The 24507-nt window shown below is 44.4% G+C and overlaps 1 protein-coding gene across 1 annotated transcript in view; it reads right to left on the reverse strand.

The window, feature by feature from the left end:
- LOC139162398 (guanine nucleotide-binding protein G(q) subunit alpha) overlaps window positions 1-23032 on the reverse strand; it is a 156155-nt gene extending 133123 nt beyond the window's left edge. Inside the window, exon 1 of the mRNA XM_070742710.1 lies at window positions 21751-23032. Within this exon, the coding sequence (XP_070598811.1) occupies window positions 21751-21886 (136 nt within the window). The 5' untranslated portion in view covers window positions 21887-23032. The remainder of the gene's footprint in view (window positions 1-21750) is intronic.
- Between the last annotated feature and the right edge of the window lie 1475 nt (window positions 23033-24507).

Raw genomic sequence — 24507 nt, forward strand, 5'->3', positions numbered from 1 at the left:
CTCACTGCAATATCTTGTTGGATGGCTTCTGTCACCAGAGCCCTCATATCCTCGGGAAGGGTGGGATTTATCTCTTGAGCTGCCCTTATAGCAGTTGCTGTAGGCCCCCTTTCCTTCGGAGTTCGTTTCGCTCTTAATTTTGACGTTGTCACCTCTGTTAAGAGTAGGAAATCTGCCCCAGGGCCCCACAATTGGGAATTTGAGTTATAGGCTACAGATTCTAAACTGCCACAGTCTGATATCTCCGATTGAGTGGGAGAAGTTGTGTTCTTATGCTTAGCTGCTGCTTTTCCTCAAATTTTGTCTAGTGCTTTGTGCCAGCGCTTTTCAGCCACCTTCACTGCCCTAGTGTCTTTTGATGGATGCTCTTTTGGAGGAAGATTTATGGTCCTAATCTGACCTGGCAGAGTCTTGACTTTTTTGTGAGCTCTAAGGCCTTTCCATCTCTCCACTGGGAGATGTAGGGCTTACTGGCTCCATTATAACACAATTAGGAATAAGGGCTATCTGGGCAATGAAATACTCCTAAATAGATGACTGTACTTTGGTGCTTCTTCCCATGCCCTAGGGGCTTGGCAAATTAAAATCTTATTTTATTGGTGGGATTTGTCTTACATGCCGTGCCCTAGGAGCATGGCCTTATTACCTGTTGGTGTAGTGTCCCAGGGGCATGGCACGCTGCTGGCCTGGGAGCGAGAAACTCCACTGGGGTGGCCAGCAGCTGTTTATTTATTCTATTTATTTTATTAATTAGATTTCTATGCCGCCCTTCTTCTGAGATTCAGGGTGGCTCAGAACAAATGAGCCCAATATAATCTCTGCCAGGTCTGGGGTATTTGCCCTCCGAATCAGTCTTCCCTTACTGATTCAGATGGAATTTGCTGGGATACAAATCACGTACGGCCTTCCACTGTTAATCATAAATTTACTGTCACTGAGGGACACTAGCTTTCCGATGTAGGGCCAAAGGTAGAAAATATGGCTGTCTGAAGCTCGTGGTTGAAGAAAGCAGATGGAGGGGATGATGGAAACCGGTTATGGAGGAGGTAACCGTGACTATTTTTCTTTTAAAGGTTTGCTAGCTGCAATTAAGTCTGAGCCAAGGTTGTCTCCGAAAGCAAAATTGTCTGAGAAAGCAAGGGAAGCCTCAGAATGTTAGGCCTGACTGTTTGCACTTTGTCTTTTTGTCGCCGGTCTATCGGTGAAATCCAAAATGGCAGGTGTGACTTCACCCACCTGCCGAAAATGACCGCTGCTAGTAATTATTGCCAAAGCTGGTTAATTAGGAGATAAGGAGGATTTAGATGGGTCAAGAAAGTCCCTGGGAGCCCCCAGAGACCGATTAAGGAGAGGAGGATATGATGAAGGGAACTAATCTTCTGCTGCAAAAACCCCCTCCCCTCATGAGGCGTGAGCAGTCTCCCCAGTATTAAGACTGGAACAAACTCACATAGGGAAGAATGATTCATTCCAAAACCTCTTATTTTCAGCAATATTTTCAACAATACACTTTAACAAAGAAGAGCTGTAGCACAACGGTCCTCACTGAGCGACTGAGAAAACAAACTGGAGCCAGGAAGGACATCAGGAACATAAATAGAAGCTTAGGCAGGCTCAGTCCAATCACCTAGCAGACAGGATTAACCCATGTATGGCTGCTATGTCCACCATGAAGGAGAATTATAATTTTTTTATCTTTCTAATGCAAATTATTTATATCTCTTTCCACAAAATCTAGTTTGCCTTCTAAAAAGCCATGTTACGTCTCACGGGACAATAGTTAAAATGTCGATTTTAAAATACTATATTTTTTCTAATATTGGCTTTTAATACAGTAGTTCTTGACTTATGATCATAACAACCTAAAATTATGCCCATAGGTCATTAAATAAGTCAACACACAATCCTGCTGAATTTTATGACACCTTTTGTGACAGTTATTAATAATAATAATTAATAATAATAATAATAATAATAAATTAGATTTGTATGCCGCTCCTCTCCGAAGACTCGGGGCGGCTCACAACAAGCGATAAAACAATATTGTACAGGCACAAATCTAACATTAAGCAAATGTTGTAGTCATTTGCGAGTTTATTTTTCCCATAAATTTTTTTGGGAGGGCCAAAAACTGGAAGAAACAGAAGAAACAGGCAAAAACACTGAAAATTGTGATCACATGAGCACCGGGTACTACAACTGGCTTTAAATAGATAACGAGAGAGGGGAATACAAAACATTATTTTGTTGACTTTAAATGATTCCTTGGATATATAGATATTGCCAGAATGTGGGATATATTATACTTAACAGAAAATCTAACACTATCTACACTAGAAAATCTAATCATTCTTCTGAAGAATCTTCTAAATGAACAAGAAAGTAACATAAAATAAAATTTGAAGACAGTGTTCAGAGCATAGAAAAGAAGTAAAACAAGAATGTGTAGTGTTCCTAAATTTGTTTAACTTGTACAGTATATGTCTTATGGTCTTTCAACTCAATTTTGATTCATGGTAACAAATAGGTCCATGCATTTTTCTTGGCAATAATTTTGAAAGTAATCTGCCTTCTTCTCAGGGCTGGCAGGAAATGTATGAGTGCATACATGTTGCTAAATTATCCATCTTGGATAACCACATGTGTAATGTAATTTCATTAATTTATATACCATAAGACCTCTTATTTCATATTTCTCACGAATACATTTTCCTTTCTAAAATATGAGGAGAGGGGCAGCATACAAATAAAATAAAATAAAATAAAATAAATAAATAAATAAATAAAGGCTAGATATTACATAGAATATTTCCTACAATTTCACATATAAATTCGACAGCACTTTGTGATCCCCCCCCCCTCAAATTTATTAGCTACATAGAATACAGGTGGAAATGAAAACCATATGCAGCAAAGTCGTGAATTACAGTGTTCTGATTTGGTTTATATGCAGCTTCACATTAACTTTTAGCAGCCGCATAAATAGAATAGCTTTGGACCGGGTTCTGATTTAACAGATTTTAAAAGCAAATGTGTCATTAAATATTACCAAACAAATTAATGCTCCATTAAAAAGCTATCCTTCGATAAAGGGTCAAAAAGGAGGCACACTCCAGTAGGCATGCTTAGAAACTAATCACGGTTTCCAGGAGTTAGTAAGCCTCAGCTTTCTGTTTTGTGTTGCACTTCCTTTTGTATGTCCTGCCAAGTAAAGCTTTTTCAAGCCTGGATCAAAGTGGAATCTTTCCTGTTTGAGCACTTAGACCAATCCCACTGTTTTAAATCAAGCAACTACAGTATGTTACAGTTCGTCATCTGACACCACCCGCTGTGCTGCTGTGAAAACAATGATCTCTGCTTCCTATTCCGTAGGTGAAAAATCTTCAAAACCCTGCCACCAATTTAAATTTCTGAATGTCACTTGCTGTTTCATTTTTGTGGATTCCTAGCTGATAGGATAATAATTTTTTTTTACAGCAAAATCTTCAAACTGTAACTATAAACTAATTCACTGTTTATAGGGCAGAATTGCAAATCAGCACAAAGGAAGCAAAATAAAGTAACATGCCAAAACATAACAATCTAAATACAATAAATAGTAGAATAATACTAGTACTCATTTTTAAAAAGCTTGCCAAGCTATTCCATCTATTTTACATGGACAATCTGAAGCTGAAAGGAAAAACATGTGAAATAGAACCATCAACACCATTAGTATATAAAGCCAAAATGCTGCAATGGATTTAGGATTGGGCAAATGTGCTATCCTTACTATCGACATGTGCATCTGTGCGTGTGTGCGTGTGAAAACAGAAGGAACCAAGAAGCTAAATGGAAATAATATCAAGAGTTTGGATGTATATGATCATCTCAAATACTTGGGCATCCTTCAAGCGTACAAGATCAAGCACACTGAAGTCAAGAAGATGGTTGGTCATAAGAGAGAAGATGATATTAAAATCCAAACTCAGTGGTGGAAATACCATCAAGGAATGAATACCTGGGTAAGAGCTGTGTGGTGCAGTACTGCAAGCTACTTCTGCTGACTGCCAGCAATTCAAGTCTCACCCACTCAAGGTTGGCTCTGCCTTCCATCCTCGGCAAAATGAGGACCATACTGTTGGGAGCAATATGCTGATTCTGTTAGCTGCTTAGAGAGGGCTGCAAAGCACCGTGAAGTGGTATGTAAGTCTGCTATTGTTATTAAATAAACAGGTGGAATAGTGAACTGTACTCAAGCAGAACTAAAAGCTCTGGATAGGAAGACCAGAAAAATAATGACAATACATCATGCCCTTCATCCATGCAGCGGCAATGATATGCTCTATTCACCAAGGAGCAGAGGATTTGGAATGTTCCAATATACCAGGCAGTTGAAGAAGAAGAAAGGACATTGGAAGAATAAGTGAAGGACACTGAAGAAGATTTATGCATACCCAGAGAGACCAAACAGGCTCATAGGTAAGACCAAATGAGAAATAGAAAAGAGATATGGCAAAATACATTAAAAAGTTGAAAACAGAAACTTGGAGGCAAAGAAGATAAAAAGACTTGGCAATAGTTAACTGCAGGAAAGTTGAAGACAGAAGAAGAGGGGCTAATTCTGGCTGCACAATACCAAGCCTTAAGAACAAATGCACACAAAGCCAGAATTGAAAAGACAGCAGCAGATGCTGACTCTGCAAAGAAATTGAAGAAATGTGGACCACCTGGTTAGCTTCTGCAAGAAGATCACACTGACTGATTACAAACAATTTGGTAACAAAGTACTGTAGTAATAATGGTGCACTGGGAGATATGAAAGAAATACCATTTGCCTGTAAGCAAGAACTGGTGGGATCACAAAATGGATAAAGTAATAGAGAAGCCAAGATGCTCTGGGACTTTAGAATTAGAATGGACAAGCACCTGCCACATAACATCCCAGACTTAATAAGATAAAGTCTGGATAGTGGACATGGCAATGCCTGGAGACAGCAGAACAAAAGAGAAAGAACTGAAGAAAATCACAAAATGCAAAGATCTGCAAATAGAACAACTGTAGAAAAAGAAAGCAAAGATAGTACCAATAGGTAATATCGAAGGTGCCTTGGATACAATCCCAAAACACCTGAAGCACCAGTTGAACACCATCACCATTAACAAAAATCACCATCATTTAATTACAAAAGGCATCTTTACTTGGAACAATCTGCAATGGTACCTTTAACATCATCAAGCCACATCCATCTACCAGAAGTCTTTGGGGGACACTCGGTAAGGGGATAAAATGCCAAATCCAATCTAAACATCTGACTCACTGTGTGATCAATTACAATAAGAATAAAATGAGATAGGATAAGAAGTTAATGCAAAATAGGAATTACAGTATACTTCATCTTTAAATATATGTGATAAAATAAATTCAGCAATGGCCACAATACAGAAACTAATTCTTAATACAATATTAATGTATTAATAATTTTTCTACAAATGCAATACTACTACTCCCAAATGTTATATTAATTTCAAAGACTGTGCAAGGTAGACCAGCCTAAATTTCTTTCAAGATCTAAAAATGAAACAAAGCATTATTTTTTCTTCCTCCTGACCCAATAGGGTCTGGCAGGACTTGAATACAAAAATGCCTACTTTGCTCAGTGTACATCAACTTTATGATTTGACTTCAACTGAGCTTCAGTTACCTGCTCTGTTAACACCATGTATCATGAGATATAATTTAATCCAAGACAAACCTAAATTATATAGAAGTATTATCTTTATCAATTAAGAATATTCTTGATTCATGAAAATTATATCATTTTATACTGACTATTCCCAACCCCCACCCCAGAAATTGTTGCATCACTGCAAGGTTTAATATTTAATTTAACATTAGCCTTATAGTTTAATTTAGGAATGTCCAATCTTGTTAACTTCAAAACTTGTGGATTTCAATTCTCAGAATTCTAGCTGGAGAATTTGGGGTCTATGTCTACAGAGAGGGAAGCAGTGAAATATCACAGAAAGGTTCCATCTTGGGTTCAATATTCTTTAGCATTAAATATTTAAATAAGAGAATACAAAGAATGCTCATACAATCTGTGGATTACACAAAGTCAGGGAGATTTGTGACATCCCAGAATCTTGGTTCAAGATTCAAGTCTTGATAGACTTGAACACTGAACTCTATCTAACACAATGCTCAATGGTAAAAAAAAAAAATAAGGTTCTGCACTTAAGGCAGGAGAAACCAGACATATAGGTACAAAGTAAATGGTTCATGACTTAGCAGTAATGCTTGTGAAAACATTATGAGAATCTTGGTGGACTTGAACGAGAAATATGCTGCACTGTGAAAAGAGACAACCCAGTTTAAGGCTGTATCAATAGAGATATAAGACTCAGGGAAGCCACAATATTGCATTACGTTCCACAGGTCAGATCATACCTAGAATATTACAAAAAGGACATTGAGAAAGTGGTTAATAGTTGGCAGAGGAGAGCAACAAGAATGGCTAAAGGGAGACAGGATAGCAGTCTTCCAATACATGGAGGGATGATATAGAGAAGAAGGTGTAAATTTATTTTCCAGAGTCCTTAAGATTAAGGTCAGAACCAAGTGCTGGAATGCAGACAGAGAGATTTAAAATTAAAATAGATGATATGTCCTACATCTAGCTTTTTTCTGTGATGTGGGAGCTATTGAGCAATGAAATAGCCTGCTTTCTGAGGTTGTATGAGCAGCACCATGAAAGGTGAAGATTGAACAACCATTTGTTCAGATCAATGCAACACAAGGATTCCTGCACTAGGCAGGAGGTGGATAGGATGACTTTCAAAGTCCTTTCCAATTCTATGATGCTATGAGCTGTTGAATCAGGTCAAATTCATATGGATTATTTGTTAAATGTAAAAAGGAACAGCACAGAAAAAAGGCTAGATGTAGCACACATGAGGGAAGCAAAATATTCAGCAGGAAAGGCAAAGTTTTTAATTTCGTGTTTCCCAAAAAAAATAAGGCCATACCTTGTTTTCTTTTGACCTCTGAAACAAGTGCTGGGCCTTATTTCCAAAGAGTAAGGGGCGTACATAAGTGCACTGGTGTGCCTAACGTCCCCTGTCCAATTGTCTTTTCTTTATCTCATATATCATATATATTTTATTCCTCTCATATATTTTCTCTTCTATTTTACAGATTATCTTTATATATATTACTCAATATCTATTCTCTTCTATATGTATTGTGTATTGGACAAAGAATAAATAAAATAAATAAAATAAAATAAAATAAAAGAGGTCTAACCCCCCGCCGAATGCTCACTTGCACTAGCTTCCCTCGAAGGATTGTAGCAGGCCACCCCACCATCCATGAAACAGTTGTTTTGTGAGTGCCGCTCAGACTACCTCCAGCAACTGTGGCTGCTTTTGCTGCTGATTGTAGCCACAAAAGCAGGAGGCAAGCAACATGTCCCATGTGCCTCGTGCCCTCCTCACCTAAAGGCGACGAGCAATTCTGTCCACAAAACAGCTGCCTCAGGGGTGCCGCCCCGACCGCTGCCCCTAGCAAACGAAATGTTACCGTAGCTGCGGAGGTCTCCTTGTACAATGCTCTACTGCCGCAGCTTTGCAATGAACCTCTGCCTGCCCTATACAGAATTGCAAGACTGAAGGCTCCAAAGCCAGGGAGGGAGCATTTTGGGCTGTGCATTTGAGCAGGGCTCATCTTTGAAGGGACGATGTGCAGGAAATCTCCCCACCTTACCTGCAGATCCTCTTTTCAGAGGAGTTTCACCACAATGAAGAGGTGGCTGGAGGCAGTATTTGCATCAGGTTGGGCTTTCTTCACAAAGGGGTGATCTGGGGAGCAAGAGATTTAGGAAGCCTGGGTTGGTGCCGGGCGGTTTCTCCAGCGAAGCATCTGATTCCTCCCCAAGGGTGAGCGTCTTGTGGGATGGACGAAAAGGGAGCATCTTCAATGAACTTTGCTCTGTCTGTCCCTGTGAGAAGCGGTGGCAGCACAGGGCTACTTACGATGTCCCAGGTGCGAAGCGACCACCCGAGCTGTTCCACTGACTCGCCCAACTCACATCACTTGGCCTCCTGCTGTAGAAGTGCCAGCATCAAAGGAGCGCTTTCAGGAAAGAAGGCAAAGGAGAGGCAATCAGCTGTGCCTCACCCTTTGGCTCTCAAAGGGTCTCTTCCAGAACCAAGAGCTGGTGGAGCTCAATCAGAGAAGTGGCCCGCAGGCTTTCAGAAGCTAAGTTTAGGCTGAGAGGAGACAGGATTGGGGGGGGGGGAATTGGGAGAGAAGGCAAAGGGGAAATAATTAGTCCAGTGCCACCTCATCACTCTTCTTTCCTTGGAAATAGGAAACGGCAGCCCCATGCAGGATTAGTTGGGCAAGTCAGTGGAACGGCTCAGGAAATCTCTGAAGATTCGGAATGGAGACTTTTTTGAGGATGGCAGGAAAATGGGGCGGATCACCCTTTTCTCAGTTCGTGCTGAACTTGATGAAAGGATGACTGGCGGGAAAATCCTCATCCCCATATTCCTGATGTTTGCAAAAAAAGGCTCCATTACAAGCCTTCAGCGTATCCCAGGTTTGCAACACTGAAGGCTCAAAATGGAACCTTTTTTTTTTGCAAAAGGCAGGAAAATGGGGAAGGGGATTTTTCTGCCATTCATCTAAAAGGCTCCATTCTGAGCCTTCAGCATTGCAATCCTGAGATACAATCAAGCGACATTTGATCGCTTGAAAGGAACAGGCTGTGCCTGGAGAGAAGGAACGAGAGGCAACTCCTAGCCCTTTTACTTGCTCAGCTGATCCATGGGCTCCAATTAAGGGCTGAGTAACCATGAGATGACCAGTGAAGGGACCCCACCCCTTCACTAGGGTTTATTTTGGGGGTAGGTCATATTTTAGGGGAAACACGATAATATAAAGGTTAGAAGTAGTAATGGTGGGATAAGGCCCAGAATGAAAATGCAGAGATGAAGAGGGAAAAGATGTCACCAAATAAAGCCAAAATGCATGGTGAGCAGAATTTTCACAATGCACAGATCACCCAACATGGGCAAATGCACAATGAAAAACTAAGCAGCAGCAGTGAAAACACCAGAAGATAGGTTTCAATGAAAGGAAATACTTCATCAGATTTTTTTCTCAGCCTGCATTAATGGTATGAATGTGAAACGTTAGATATACATCATTTGAATTGTCATAAGTGGGTGTGTAAATTTTGCGCTTCTTCAGACAGATAGTGTAGCTGCAGCAGTGTTTTGAAATGGCGGCTGTAAGTGATGTACATTACAAGCAGCGTGTCGTTGAATTTCTCACTGTGGAGAAAGAAACTGCTGGGAACATTCACAAACGTTTGTGCACAGTTTATGGAGAATCTGCAGTTGACAGAAGTACGGTTAGTCACTGGATACAGAGGATGAGGCCAAGAAGACGAAGAGGTGATTCACACAGTGCAGAAATGGCTATGTGACCAGAACAAGGAGTGGTACCAACAGGGCAAACACGTCCTTGTGTCTTGTTAAAGGAAAGCCATAGAACGAGGATGGAGATTACATGGAAAAATAGGGCGTGTAGAAGAATCATCATTCTTTCTTGTGCATAAGTTTCATTGAGTTCAATAAATAATTGTTGAAGTAAAAAAAAAAGTGGTGCATTACTTTCTGGGCAACCCTCGTAGTTTGAGGGACATTATTGTTTGTGAACATTTAATAGGTGGTGGAAGGGAATAAGGGGCAACTTTCGAGGAAAACAGGAGATGGGATCCAAGGAGATTAGGCAATAGCGAGTGATAATGAATAGAAATAATGGAGAGGGTGGCATTGAATATGTGCCATAATGTTTGGAACAGGCTTTTTACTAAAAGGAGATTTAAGCAATCAGGTGAAATATTGCCTCTTTGGAGATCTCACATTGGCTGGGAGGTGTCATAGAAAACTAAATTGACGTAACTACAAAGAAAAAAATTAATAAACAATTCTATAATTTACATAGCCATTTTACATTTTTCACTATGACATCTTTTCACTTTTAAGATGATGCAACGTAGCAATGCTTTATGCTGAAATAAATCAAATGTAGGATAGGGAATAGCAGAAGCTGGGGGTGGAGTGACAAATAGAGCCGCTTATTATCCCTGTGTGGCTACAACTCTAAACCCCATTTGAAGTGCCACTGAGATCCAAATACTGACCACGAGTTGAAAAGATTCCTGTGCATAGGCCCTTAGCAATAAATCAGAACTGTTCTTTCATGCCCATTAACTAATTTTTTTAAAAAAATTATTAGGCAAAATAAATCATGTATGTACCGTATGTATGTACTGTATGCATGTATGTATTATTTTTAATAGTTTACCCTGGATATTTAAATTAAGGTTCATTTCTACTGGAAGTAATCGACTACTATGTGTTTTGTACTTAATAGTTCAGTTAGATCAAATCAAATGTCCCTTTAATCCAATATGGGACTCCTTATAGGGACCAGCCAAATATTTCTACAACCTGTCAATCAAAATTTAAAAGCATTTAATATAAAAGCATATAATAACAGGAAATATAACCTGATATTCTATTATTTATTAAACAAGTGAATCTGTCTAATGCAAAGAAAGTTAAAAGAAATTAAGGTGATATCTTTGTAATTGTTTTTTTGTCTTACTGAGCTCTATTAACACTTTAATATATCATAATTAAAATGTAATATTAATTATACAAGTAAGGATAAGACTAGTTTTACCTTCCAAGGATACAGTGGAACCCCGACATACGAGCAGCTCTACTTACGAGCTACTCGAGATACGAGCTGGGAGAGTAGATAAATTTTTGTTCGACTCACGAGCTTCCATTCGGGATACGAGCCGAGAAGAGCCGGCCTGGCTTGCTTTGCTTCCCAGCTGATGCAGAGCCGAATAAAGCGTCACGCCCCTCTGATGCTTTCGGCGGCTTCCGAAGCGATGCTGGGCTCTTTTGCCGCCAAAAGCGTCAGGGGGGCGTGACGCTTTATTCGGCTCTGCATCAGCTCGGAAGCAAAGCAAGCCAGGCCGGCTCTTCTCAGTATCCAGCTCTTGGTGAGTCCTTGGCTTCTGCTGGGGGTGCAGAAGCGGACGGGGGAGGGGGCAAAAAAACCGCCCGGACAAGCACTTGCTGCGAGGCGGGCGGGGGGGGGCGGCAAAAAAAAACGCCCGGACAAGCACTTGCTGCGAGAGGGGGGGGGGGGCGGCAAAAAAAACGCCCAGACAAGCACATGCTGCGAGGCGGGCGGGGGGGAGGGGGCAAAAAAACGCCCGGACAAGCACTTGCTGCGAGGCGGGCGGGGGGGGGCATTCACCCACCCGGACAACGCCGGAGCGCTACCGCCGCCGCTGCGGGGAGAGGCGGGCATTCACCCGCCTGGACAACGCCGGAGCGCTACCGCCGCCGCCGCTGCGGGGAGAGGCGGGCATTCACCCGCCCGGACAACGCCGGAGCGCTACCGCCACCGCCGCTGCGGGGAGAGGCGGGCATTCACCCGCCCGGACAACGCCGGAGCGCTACCGCCGCCGCTGCGGGGAGAGGCGGGCATTCACCCGCCCGGACAACGCCGGAGCGCTACCGCCGCCGCCGCTGCGGGGAGAGGCGGGCTTTCACCCGCCCGGACAACGCCGGAGCGCTACCGCCGCCGCCGCCGCTGCGGGGAGAGGTGGGCATTCACCCGCCCGGACAACGCCGGAGCGCTACCGCCGCCGCCGCCGCTGCGGGGAGAGGCGGGCATTCACCCGCCCGGACAACGCCGGAGCGCTGCCGCCACCGCCGCTGCGGGGAGAGGCGGGCATTCACCCGCCCGGACAACGCCGGAGCGCTACCGCCGCCGCCGCCGCTGCGGGGAGAGGCGGGCATTCACCCGCCCGGACAACGCCGGAGCGTTACCACCACCGCCGCGGAGCGCTACCACCGCCAGAGGGGCTCCTCCGGAGGGGCGCACGGGGAAGGGCTTGAGCTGCCGCCTTCTCCTTTCCCCGTGGGAGCACCTGAGTCAGAGGTCTTGCCGGGCCGATTGCCGAGCGGGGGCGGGGCGCGGAAGGAGGCGAAGGCGCTGCCGCACCGGCCCCCTCAGGCCGCTCCGTCCCTCTCCGAAGACACCCTTGGCCATTACAGATCTGGCAGCCCCGGTCGAAGGGAAAGTTCCTCCGTTCCGCTCCAGAGCCGCCGACCCGGGCCCTCCAAGGCGCAGTGGGTGTGCGGGGGAAGCTGAGGGAATCCACCGGACTCTGCCTCCGGCTGCAGCTTCCTCTCCAATTGGTCCTGGAACGTGAGGAATAAGTTTCTTTCTTTATTTCTCCACCCTTCAACCTTCTCCTCAGAGGCTTCCTCCCATATGTGCCTCACGCAGCTTCGCAGCCTCGTTTTTCCTTCGAGGGGTTTGTGTGTGCCTTTCATTCTTTCAGCCACCCTTATTCCTCACGTTCCAGGATTCCCTGCCTTTTATTCTTTCAGCCACCCGTATTCTTTACGTTCCAGGATTCCCTGCCCTTCATTCTTTCAGCCACCCGTATTCATTACGTTCCAGGATTCCCTGCCTTTTATTCTTTCAGCCACCCGTATTCTTTACGTTCCAGGATCCCCTGCAGCGCAGTCAGCCGGAGCCCCTTTAGCGCCCTGAGGACGCACCTGACTTCGGGCGGGAGGCTGGCAAAAGGCGCCCCGCTCGGAAACCTGGACCGGATCTCCCGTTTGGTTTGCGCAGGGGAGACCAATTGGAGAGGAAGCTGCAGCCGGAGGCAGAGTCCGGTGGATTCCCTCAGCTTCCCCCGCACACCCGCACACCCACTGCGCCTTGGAGGGCCCGGGTCGGCGGCTCTGGAGCGGAACGGAGGAACTTTCCCTTCGACCGGGGCTGCCAGATCTGTAATGGCCAAGGATGTCTTCGGAGGGGGACGGAGCGGCCTGAGAGGGCCGGTGCGGCAGCGCCTTCGCCTCCTTCCGCGCCCCGCCCCCGCTCGGCAATCGGCCCGGCAAGACCTGCCTCTGACTCAGGTGCTCCCACGGGGAAAGGAGAAGGCGGCAGCTCAAGCCCTTCCCCGTGCGCCCCTCCGGAGGAGCCCCTATGGCGGTTGTCCGGGCGGGTGAATGCCCGCCTCTCCCCGCAGCGGCGGCGGCGGCGGTAGCGCTCCGGAGTTGTCCGGGCGGGTGAATGCCCGCCTCTCCCCGCAGCGGCGGCGGCGGCGGTAGCGCTCCGGCGTTGTCCGGGCTTCTCACTGCCGCCTCAACAACAGCCACGGGAGGGGAGTCGCTGGAGCTGCCCCCGGACTTTCCACAAGCCCAATGCCGCCAGCTCACATGCCCACCTCTCCCCGCGGCAGCGGCGGCGGCGGTGGCGGTAGTGCTGCCCGGCGAGGAGGAGGAGGAGCTGGGCTCCGGAGGGGCGCACGGGGAAGGGCTTGAGCCGCCGCCTTCTCCTTTCCTGCTGCTGTTGTTTCTCGCCGCAGCCTCGCGTGCTGCTTATCCCTCGCTGAGGCGAGAGAGCCGCGGGGCAAACAGCCGGCACCGGGCGCAGCCTTTTGTGAGGGAAGCCACCGACGCAGCAGGAAAGGAGAAGGCGGCGGCTCAAGCCCTTCCCCGTGCGCCCCTCCGGAGCCCAGCTCCTCCTCCTCCTCACTGGGAAGCACCGGGCATGTGTTTTAAAACATCGGAGCCGGCATGGGGAGGCTTTTAATCAGCCCCCGAGCCCCGAACCCGGACTCGGGGGTTGATTGAGAGCCTCCCCATGCCGGCTCCGATGTTTTAAAAGACACGCGCGGCTTTTCTGCTGCCTCCTAAAGCGGGGAAGTTCGCCAGGAGGCAGCAGAAAAGCCGCGCGTGTGTTTTAAAACATCGGAGCCGGCATGGGGAGGCTTTTAATCAGCCCCCGAGCCCCGAACCCGGACTCGGGGGTTGATTGAGAGCCTCCCCATGCCGGCTCCGATGTTTTAAAAGACACGCGCGGCTTTTCTGCTGCCTCCTGGCGAACTTCCCCGCTTTAGGAGGCAGTGGAAAAGCCGCGCGTGTGTTTTAAAACATCGGAGCCGGCATGGGGAGGCTTTTAATCAGCCCCCGAGCCCCGAACCCGGACTCGGGGGTTGATTGAGAGCCTCCCCATGCCGGCTCCGATGTTTTAAAAGACACGCGCGGCTTTTCTGCTGCCTCCTAAAGCGGGGAAGTTCGCCAGGAGGCAGCAGAAAAGCCGCGCGTGTGTTTTAAAACATCGGAGCCGGCATGGGGAGGCTTTTAATCAGCCCCCGAGCCCCGAACCCGGACTCGGGGGTTGATTGAGAGCCTCCCCATGCCGGCTCCGATGTTTTAAAAGACACGCGCGGCTTTTCTGCTGCCTCCTAAAGCGGGGAAGTTCGCCAGGAGGCAGCAGAAAAGCCGCGCGTGTGTTTTAAAACATCGGAGCCGGCATGGGGAGGCTTTTAATCAGCCCCCGAGCCCCGAACCCGGACTCGGGGGTTGATTGAGAGCCTCCCCATGCCGGCTCCGATGTTTTAAAAGACACGCGCGGCTTTTCTGCTGCCTCCTGGCGAACTTCCCCGCTTTAGGAGGCAGCGGAAAAGCCGCGCGTGTGTTTTAAAACATCGGAGCCGGCATGGGGATGCTCTCAATCAACCCCCGAGTCTGGGTTGGGGGCTCGGGGGCTGATTAAAAGCCTCCCCATGCCGGCTCCGATGTTTTAAAACACACGCGCGGCTTCTTTGCTGACTCCTGGCGAACTTCCCCGCTTCAGCCGACGTCTTTTCCCCTCAGCCCTCGGGCTTGCACGCATTAATCGCTTTTACATTGTTTCCTATGGGAAACAATGTTTCGACATACGAGCTGTTCGATGTGCGAGCCTCCTTCCGGAACCAATTAAACTCGTAAGTCGGGGTTCCACTGTATTTACTAGTTATTACTATCCTTGGAAGGTATTGCTCTAAGTGTCTACTCAGACCATATTAAAGAAGAAAATACTAAGAATACAGTATTGTAATATTATCTGATCACTGGATTGTATGTCAGGACTTGTATCAATATAAAATGTTGCAAAGTAATTTAAAATTTATAACATGTTGCAATTGCCATTCTATTATTTGGTGGAATCAAAAGATGTTATAAATATTTACTGTTATTTCCCAAGTGCCTTAAATAAATAAAAAAATCCCTGAATATTCTAAGTCTAATGTTGATTTTATTTCATTGTTTGGTATTATTAGGTTACATAGGACAAGATATTTTTATTGTTTTATCATAGCTTTTAAAGCTTTACAGGTAGTCCTGTACTTACAACAGTTCATTTATTGACCAAAGTTACAATGGCAGTGTAAAAAGTGATTCATGACTGTTTTTCACATTTAAAATAATTGTAGCATCTCCATGGTCATGTATCAAAATTGAGAACTTGGCAATGTACTCTTGTTTATAATGGTACAGTCCAGAGCTCATGAGGTCACCTTTTGTGATCTTCTTCCGAGCAAAGTCAATGGGAAGCTAGATTCACTTAACAACCATGTTACTTACTTAATAAATGTAGTGATTTACTTAACAATTGTGGCAACAAAGGTCATAAAATGGGGCAAAATTCATTTCATAAGTGTTTCATTTTGCAATATAAATTTTGGCTATAAATATAAATTGTAACTATAAGCTGAGGAGTATTTACAAAAAAGTGAGACTCTCAGAGCATGGTTTTATGGATCATTCATGTAGGCAGAACCAATTTGTTCACCAATTTGTTCCTTTTCTTAATAATGCGGGAGAAGAAGTTCTGTATTTCTCTGGTTCCTGCGAGTAGTTATGCCATAAAATGTTGCCTTTTTCAAATAAATTTCAATAATGCAATCTTGAAACAGGGATGCACCTACAAACAGCTCAGGATTATGCCCAATATTAAAAAGTAATAAATCACCATAAACAAAAATTGGAATAGCAGCAACCAATACATCAGTTGCAGAACAGCTGTCTCTTTTGCTGAACGAGGGAGATGGTGTAGCCTTTTCAAATTGTAGCAAGAAATTTTAGAAATTGTAGTCTATATATCTGGGGCTCAAGAGGCTGGAAAAGAGCTGATTTACAGACAGTTTTTGAAACAAGCAATTAGCTGTGGTTTCTGAAGACTAGTCTATTATTTGGGAAGGTGGTAAGGTGGAATTATGAAGTCCATAATGAAGGGCAAATATCTTTCTATTGTAAACCAAACGTTACAGATTGGCAGATGTAGATATCTCCTAAATTGACAATATGAATGAGCAGAAAGAATGGAGTCAATAAATCAAAGAATTTAATAATAACAGAGTTGGGAGGGACCTTGGAGGTCTCCTAGTCCAACCTCCTGCTTAGGCAGGAAACCATACACTACTTCAGAGAGATGGTTATTCAACATCTGCTTAAAAACTTCCAGTGTTGGGGCATTCACAACTTCTGGAGGTAAGCTATTCCACTGTTCAACTGTTCTGACTGTCAGGAAATTTCTTCTTAGTTCTAAGTACTTTTCTCCTTGTTTAGTTTCCACTCATTGTTTCTTGTTCTTTGGAGAATAGGTTGACTCCTTCTTCTTTGCGACAACCCCTGAGATACTGGAACATTGCTATCATGTCTCCCCTGGTCCTTCTTTTCCTTAAACTAGCCATGGCCAGTTCCTGCAACCGATCTTCAATCATCTTTGTGGCTCTTCTCTGCACTTTTTCTAGAGTCTCAATATCCTTTTTGCACCCTGGCATGAATTCCATCAAGAAATCTTTTTTATTTTCACTAATACAAAGTATCCTGAATGTGTCCAATAATCCAATGGCAAAAGCCTGTATTAATGTAATGTACAACTTTTTTTATGATTGGTTTACTAGTAAAGGATTTCTGTAACTCGAGTCTAACTATATATTAATAATAAATAGATTTATATACCTCTCCATAGTGCTTTATAATACTGAGTATAATAATAATAATTAATAATTTATTAGATTTGTATGCCACCCCTGTCCGAAGACTCAGGGCGGCTCAGTATCTTACAGTGTCAACATATTTCCTCCAATAATCTGGGATCTCATTTTATCAACCTCAGAAGGACAAAAGGCTGACTCAACCTTGAGTCAGTCAGAGTTGAACTCCTGGCTGTGGACAGAATTAGCTTGCAGTACCGCATTTTAACCACTGTATCCCCATGGCTTTAAATTGATCTGTTTCATCCAGAAATATTATAACCAGAAATGTAAAGAAATTAAACAAGTTATTTACTTCTTTTGTAAGACCTAATTATTTTGTTTTGCACAATAAATTACTTGATATTATACAAAATTGGGTTTGATGGCAGCTGTCTGGAACTTAATTTTAACTTTTAAAGCCCTTGAAGTTAAGATGTGACTAACCAAGAATCTGACTGTTGCTTTTTATTGTTATTACAGCATTGCTTCTATTATTATTTTTTAAATCCTAAGTTTTTCCAAAAGTCAAATACTCACTGAACCCATTTTTCCAGACATGTAAGAAAAACTGTTTTTCTTGTGTTGCTCTCCAAGTACAAAATGTACTTAATCCAGGTATCTCTTGGTGGTAAGACATGCCACTAATGTTCCCTTTTAATTAATACTTAAATTCTATTTCAAATTATTTGAACTAATATGCAATGGCTTGGTGTTCTTAGAAAAAAGATGTTCCAAAATATTAATAAATTAACTATTCAGATAATAGGATTTATACAATGCACTTTAAATGGGTCCTAATGGGGTTTTTCACATCAAGTGTCCACGCCAGCTCAGCTTCAACAAAGATCTATTACTGTACAAGCTCCTCTCAGACCATCATTCTTTGATTCTTAATATTTCATATTAATATTTCATATTAAGAATATTTTAAGAATATTTAAGAATATTTCAGTTGCGATTCTGCAGACTGCTGTCATCTCTGAAACATTAGTCACATTTTTCTATTTATTTTTTCCTGAATTTCAATTTTCTTATGTTTTTGTATACTGGAAGATTTGCATATTACTTTGCAAACTCTATTTGGTTTAATAAAGGCCAAAGGCCATTTCCCTTATCATGGATTGCTTTAAAAAAAAAGAATTAAGAAACATTAAGTTTCAATGATCAGATGCTTTCAAGAAACTGGATACATATTTTATAAAAACTTCATTTCAAGTTATGGTTCCATATAAAATCTGTTGGGTGCAGCACCACCTGACTCTAGCTGAGTTAAAAAAGAAACTTAAAGCAGACACTGTTTGTATTCAGAGATGAGAGACTACCAGGAAATCCCAGGGCTATAGACTAATCTGTGGAGTAAAAATAATTCAAGAGGACAATACAGTACAACATAACTTCCATACTATTGTCAAGGGAAAAAAACATGGATCTGTTCACGTAACATCATGAGTGGAACCTGACTAAATAAAATCATTATTTTGTTTTTAACAATGAGGAGTATTATAGACCTTTTATGATTTATGTTCCTTCTGAATGTGGATCTCGCTATAAATAGATAAAGTATTTTTTAAGTGTTGTTTCAACTCCCCATTTCACTTTATAGTTCTGCTATTGCTTAGTAGCTTTCTATCCAATTAATGGACTAGGTTTGATCCTGCTTAGCTTGTTAAGACTGCCCAGGGTCAGTTAGGTGATGCCATTAAGCTTCAGTAAGTCAAAAGAGAAAATAAATGTTGGAAACAAATGATAAATAAATATGCCTTTATTAAATGATAAATGGAATACAGTATAGGTCTACCGCTAAATAAAATCCATGTCAAATGCAACAGATAAATAACATTAAGGAAAAGGTAATTTTTGGCTTATTCTCCAATCTTGGAACATCTACTTGGAGTTGAGGGAAGCCTTTTTAAATTTCTGCAAAGTTATTCTCAGATTAACATGTCTAGAATCATTCTGACACACATGCTTAAAAAGAGAGTGAATATTGTATGTTGTGTTTTAAATCCAGCAGGCCAAAATGTTTTCAGATGTTTGAAGAAACCCTCAAAAAAATTCAAATGTTCTGTTCCTTACAAAAAAATCTTAGAGATTTCTGAGTTTTTAAAGGAGCTCATTACAGTTCTAAATTTACTTTCAACTTATTGAATGTCAACTCCATTTGTGTAACTACCAGTTTGCTGACAATAGTCATAATCTACCAATCTTTGGAAAGCTTAATTGGAAAGCTTTGTACACACATAATTGAAATGTTCATAAGAAAGTTGGTGGATTTGAACAGTGCATTTGTCATTTTTTAGGGGGGGAAAGAAGAAAACTGTAATATGTATACTATAAGAATTTGACCCATTCCTATTTCCCCCCAAAGAGGGGCAACTGATACATTTCTAAATGAAGCACACTATTATAGAGTCAAATTTTTAACTAGCATAGCAATATGAATATTATTCTAGAGAATAAAACTCCTTATGTTCACAATAAAAACAAAAAAATCTACTATTTATATATCAAATCATCTAAGTTTATTAATAATAAAAAAGCAGACACTCAAAGACATCTGATTTTGTTACAAGACATCCTTGACATATATATGATATGGGTTAATTCCTCAGCTCTGGGTAAACATTAACACTCATAAAAAAGATAACAAGTTTCCAAATGGACTTTCCACACATCCCCTTTTTCTCCAATCTGAAATTGTACCTAAAGGCTATATTTTTAATAAATCTGCAACAAAGGAACAAATATCTGATAACGTTGATCTGCATTCCTGAATTTAGCATACTCCAGACATGTTGGGCTTATAATGTCCAAAATCCAGAAACCCCCAACCAATTTTGAGAGTTATAGTGTCACCACAGCTGAAGGCATCAGCTCTGAGAAGGCTGGTGTGGACTGGTAAAGAGTATAGCAGTAACTTGCTCCAAAGATGTTATATTCTACCTGGATCTTCTTGTGACAATACAAAGAAAAGTTCAACTCCTTTATTTCAAGCCTGCTTGCTCTTGACAAGACTTGAGTCAATGGAGCCATAGAGCAAAGATCTTTTTCTTTGCACTATTATATTCTTTTTCAACCCATAACAATATGAACTACACAGCAGAACTTACATAAGAAAAGTCGTTTATGTTGCTGAGAACAGCCCCTGAATGCACAGTTTGTTTTCTCAGCTACCCACCATTTTAAATTGTTCTTAATGTAAAACGTCTCTAAGACTGAAGAATCATTTCTGGGTACAAAACAGAGGCAAGCTTCAATAAAGCCACAAGCTCTTTGTGAGGTTCACACATGGCAGTCAGTTCTATAACACCACGCCTTCCAAGCAAACAGTGCTGCAGACATTCCCCCCCCCCCCAAGCCATTATTCCTAGTCACAGCCTCCCCCTTGGAATCAATTAAGATGCCATAACAGGACATACATACCCTCACCAAGTGGACAACAGTGTTTCTATCTCCCATGTGAGTCTTTAATTTAGGAGGTGGCTTGAATCCCCAAATGGAAACAGCTCCACCAGTTCCTATTCTCACACCTATCTAGCTCACCAATTCCTGATCCAAGCCTTCATCTTTCTGTACCAATAAAAGATTCCCAGTTCACAGTCAGCTTCTGGCAGGAGGCTGGATCCAGACCCTTTCCCACCTAATCTGTGTTCAGATCCTTCTGCCTTTCAAGAAAAAAGCCACAGTTCCAGAGCAGAGGAAGGAAAGGACTCCAGCCTTCCTGAGGCACGTACTCAGAATCCTGCAGCCTGAAATCCTGTCCCCCATCAATCTTAGAAGGCAGCTCCTTCGGTCCAGCTCTTTATTTCGGGTCAGGCTTGCCAAAGGTGGGTGGTTTGAGGGGGGGGGGTTTCTCCCCCTTCCTTGGCTCTCTTCGCATTCCCACGACAGGCGTTTGCCGCCCATCTCTGCCTGAAGCTCGGCATCTCGCTTCATTTCTCCCCTCTCTCCCCTTTTTTCCCCACCCAACCTCGCCTCTTTCTCTCTCCATTTTCGGGAAGGCGCGTCCACTCCACACGAAAACCACCCACAGGAAAAGCGCCAAGCAGCCATTCGACTCGCCGCAGACAGGCTCGCTCGCTTGCTAGGAAAAGGCAGGAGGAGGAGGCGGGCAAACGCCAGGAGAGGAAAAGGCAGCTCTAAAGGCAAAGGCATCCCGGCAATCTTAACACACACCTCGCTCCTAACGCCCTGGACATCGCATCTCGGTATGGATGGAGATGGCACGATGCCGTTGCAAATAATAATAGAATAGAATTCTTTATTGGCCAAGTGTGATTGGACACACGAGGAATCTGTCTTTGGTGCATATGCTCTCGGTGTACATAAAAGAAAAAAGATACATTTGTCAAGAATCATGAGGTTCAACACTTAATGATTGCCATAGGATGCAAATAAGCAAAATGAAACAAATCAAAGAAACGGGAAGGAGTCGCAATTCTCTCCTCACGGTCCCTCCTCAGCTTCGCCATTTGAACACACCTTTCACGCCACAACAGACCCAAGTTGTGATTCCCCACAGCAGCAGCAGCTGTGGCTTTGGCTACGGCCACAATGTGCACAACTGCACGGGAATCAATCCAAATACCATACGGCAACTCTCCTTTGCGAGCGCTCTCGTGCGCGCGCGCGCGCACACACACACACACACACACACACACACACACAAACTAGCACAGCCAGGATCACCCCTTTCTGCTAGGGCTATCAAGCTCCTCCGCCCCTTTCTTTCGCCTGGGACGATGCAAGATCGGCACCGGGAGGGGGGGAGAGAGGAACGGGGGCCCCAGAAAAGCAGCTGGTCAAAAAATGGGGTGAGGGCGCCCAGCCGGCTAAGTCTTACCCAGCAGCAGCAGCTTGAGTTCTCGGCGGGCGTCCCGCTTGTCTCGGCGGAGCTGCCTCTCGATCTCATCGTTGATCCGCCTGGCTTCCTTGGCTTCCTCGCTCAGGCAGCACGCCATGATGGACTCCAGAGTCATTCTTCCGAGCTGGTTCAAGGCGCAGCGCCCCCCCGCCCCCACCCCACCCCGAAAACACGCGCAGAGAGACCCCCCGAGCCACAAAAGCCCTCCCGCTCCTCAGGCAGCAGGCGCGGGCAAAAGGCAAAGAACCCCTGGCTTGGTATAACACGCGGAAACGGCCGGGCAGCTCCGCGACGTGCCGTCGCCGCCCCCCTCCCCTTCGGCCCAGGCAGGTATCCCCCCGCCTACAACCCTCCCCCCAGAAAGCCTGCCTTTGGAAAACCCTCGCCTCTCCCCGTCAATCCTGCGCCAAACCGCGGAGAAACATCCGCCCAGGCAGAAAAGCAACAGCGGCGAGCTGCTTTGCCTCGGCAGAAAGCAAAAAAGCGCCCCGCTTTCCTCACCCCTCCCCTCTCTATTCCTGCGCCGCCGCCGCCTCACGGCTTCCTCTCCCGACCCCTCTGGCAAAGCCCGGCGCCTCTCCCCCTTCTCTCCGCCCGGGAGCCCCTAACGGCTGCGCCCGAAGCTGCCCTCCGATCCTAGCCCGTCCATTCCCTTCGCTTTCTCTCCCCCGCTTTTCCCTCAGCGCTGCCTTTCTCCCCCCGCACCCCACACAAGCTTCCCGCGCTGCAGACTAGGCTTCTGCCCTGACCCCGAAAAAAAACCCCCAACAACTCTCCGGACTTGCTTCTTTGGAAAATCAGCTTCCCTCGCTTAGGGAGCCTGAGGGGCGATGAGGGAGAGAGGGAAAGAAAGGAAGGAAAAATAAAAAAGAGAGAGAGATGGCTGCGCTTGGTCGTCTTCGAAGGCGGCGGCGGCGGCAGCCAGGGAGGGCCAGCTCTTCCTTTCTCGGTTCCGCCTTTCCTTTGGTGTAAGAAACGGGGGTGGGTACCGCGGGAGGCGGGAGGCAGAGCCTGGTGCATATACTGTGTTTGCAGAGCCAGACGGATTTCAATAGCTCAAGCTCTCCGGGCGTGGTAAGGACAAGGAATATGGCGGATCTTTTCTCTCGCTTTCCGTTCTGCGCGCAACCTCCCTTCCTTCCCCCCCCCCAAAAAAAATGAAATCCCAGGGAAGTGGAAGCTTCACACCCGCCGCTTCGCACTGCAGCGCCCGCAGTCACTGAGGGAGGACCGAGAGAGCCCTTTCTCCTCCCCCACCCCCGCAAGGGACTGCGAGTAATGCCTTTATTACTATGGGCGTCGCTATTATTCCCTAGGGCGAGGGGGGGGTGCCGCTTGAGGAAACGGGAAACCTTTCGAATTTTACATTAAAAAAAAAATATCTTGCTTCTTCTCCTTCTTCAGCTTCCTATTCCTTTCCACGATATCGCGTGTATGGCGAACCTTCGCTTTCTCTTTATTTTTAAAAGGATCATCTGGGAAGCCAGTTGGGAGAAAGAAGGCTTAATGGATCAGGCGAAGCTGAGGGGAATTGCATTGGGGATAAATCCGGTTCTTCAGAAATATTGTGTCTGAGGTCACCAAGGGAATTGCGGGCTTATTGCCTGCTATTATTTTTATATTGGTTAGAACGTATGATATATACACTGCTCCAAAAAAAAAAAAAGGAAACACTTAAACAACACAATATAACTCCAAGTAAATCAAACTTATGTGAAATCACACTGTCCTCTTAGGAAGCAACACTGATTGACAATCAATTTCACCTGCTGTTGTGCACATTCAACATTGTACAGAACAAAGTATTCAATGAGAATATTTCATTCATTCAGATCTAGGATGTGTTCTTTGAGTGTTCCCTTTATTTTTTTAAGCAGTATATACATGTATACGATATATCATATATACCTTTCCTGCTCCGGGCAGTATGGCTAGCACTCTTTGAGGTTTCCTGACAACAAACCAGTGAGGTAGGTTGGTTGGGAAACTTGAGTGACCCAAAGTTACCTGGTCTGAGCACAGATTTTTCCTCAAGTGTTGAGAATAACAGTAATTGAACTGCATTGGTTCATTATTTTATTATATTTCAAGTGAGTACAACAAAGTTTATGATCTTTAAATTACCATGGTGAAAGTTTAAACCAGACAATTTCCATATCTGTTTCCTTCTATGGCAGTGGTTCTCAATGCCGCGACCCCTTAATAAAGTTCCTCATATTGTGGTGACCCCCCAACGATAAATCTAGCGCCAGTTCTCCCAACAGAGCTTTAAGCTGATTGGCAGAAAGGTCAGGGGGACACCCCCGCTGTAAATGCCTGATTAGTCGGATTGTAAAAATATGTCCAAAGACGCCAGAATAGAAGCTTTAGTTCCTAACACCATGGGAAATTTGTCTTTTCCCATAGTGTTAGGTGGATCCTATGAAATGGGCATTCGACCCTCAAAGGGGTCACGACCGCCAGGTTGAGAACCACTAGCTGATCTCCAAAATCTTGGTCTGCAAAAATTAGAGACATTAGAATAAACTTAAGACCCTCACCATTGTCAATACTTATTGTTGTTACAGTGTAATAACAATAAGTATGACATACATCCCTATGCCAGAAAGTGATTCTCACACAGCCAATTTTTGACACCACTGGCTTCATGTGAAAATGCAATGCAGATGGGTCCATGAAATTGGAAGGAGTTGAGCTCAACAGGATATTTTACCTTCAAGTCTTACAGGGATTTCC

The sequence above is a fragment of the Erythrolamprus reginae genome, chromosome 2, assembly GCF_031021105.1.
Source record: "Erythrolamprus reginae isolate rEryReg1 chromosome 2, rEryReg1.hap1, whole genome shotgun sequence".
NCBI classification, from domain to species: Eukaryota; Metazoa; Chordata; class Lepidosauria; order Squamata; family Dipsadidae; genus Erythrolamprus; species Erythrolamprus reginae.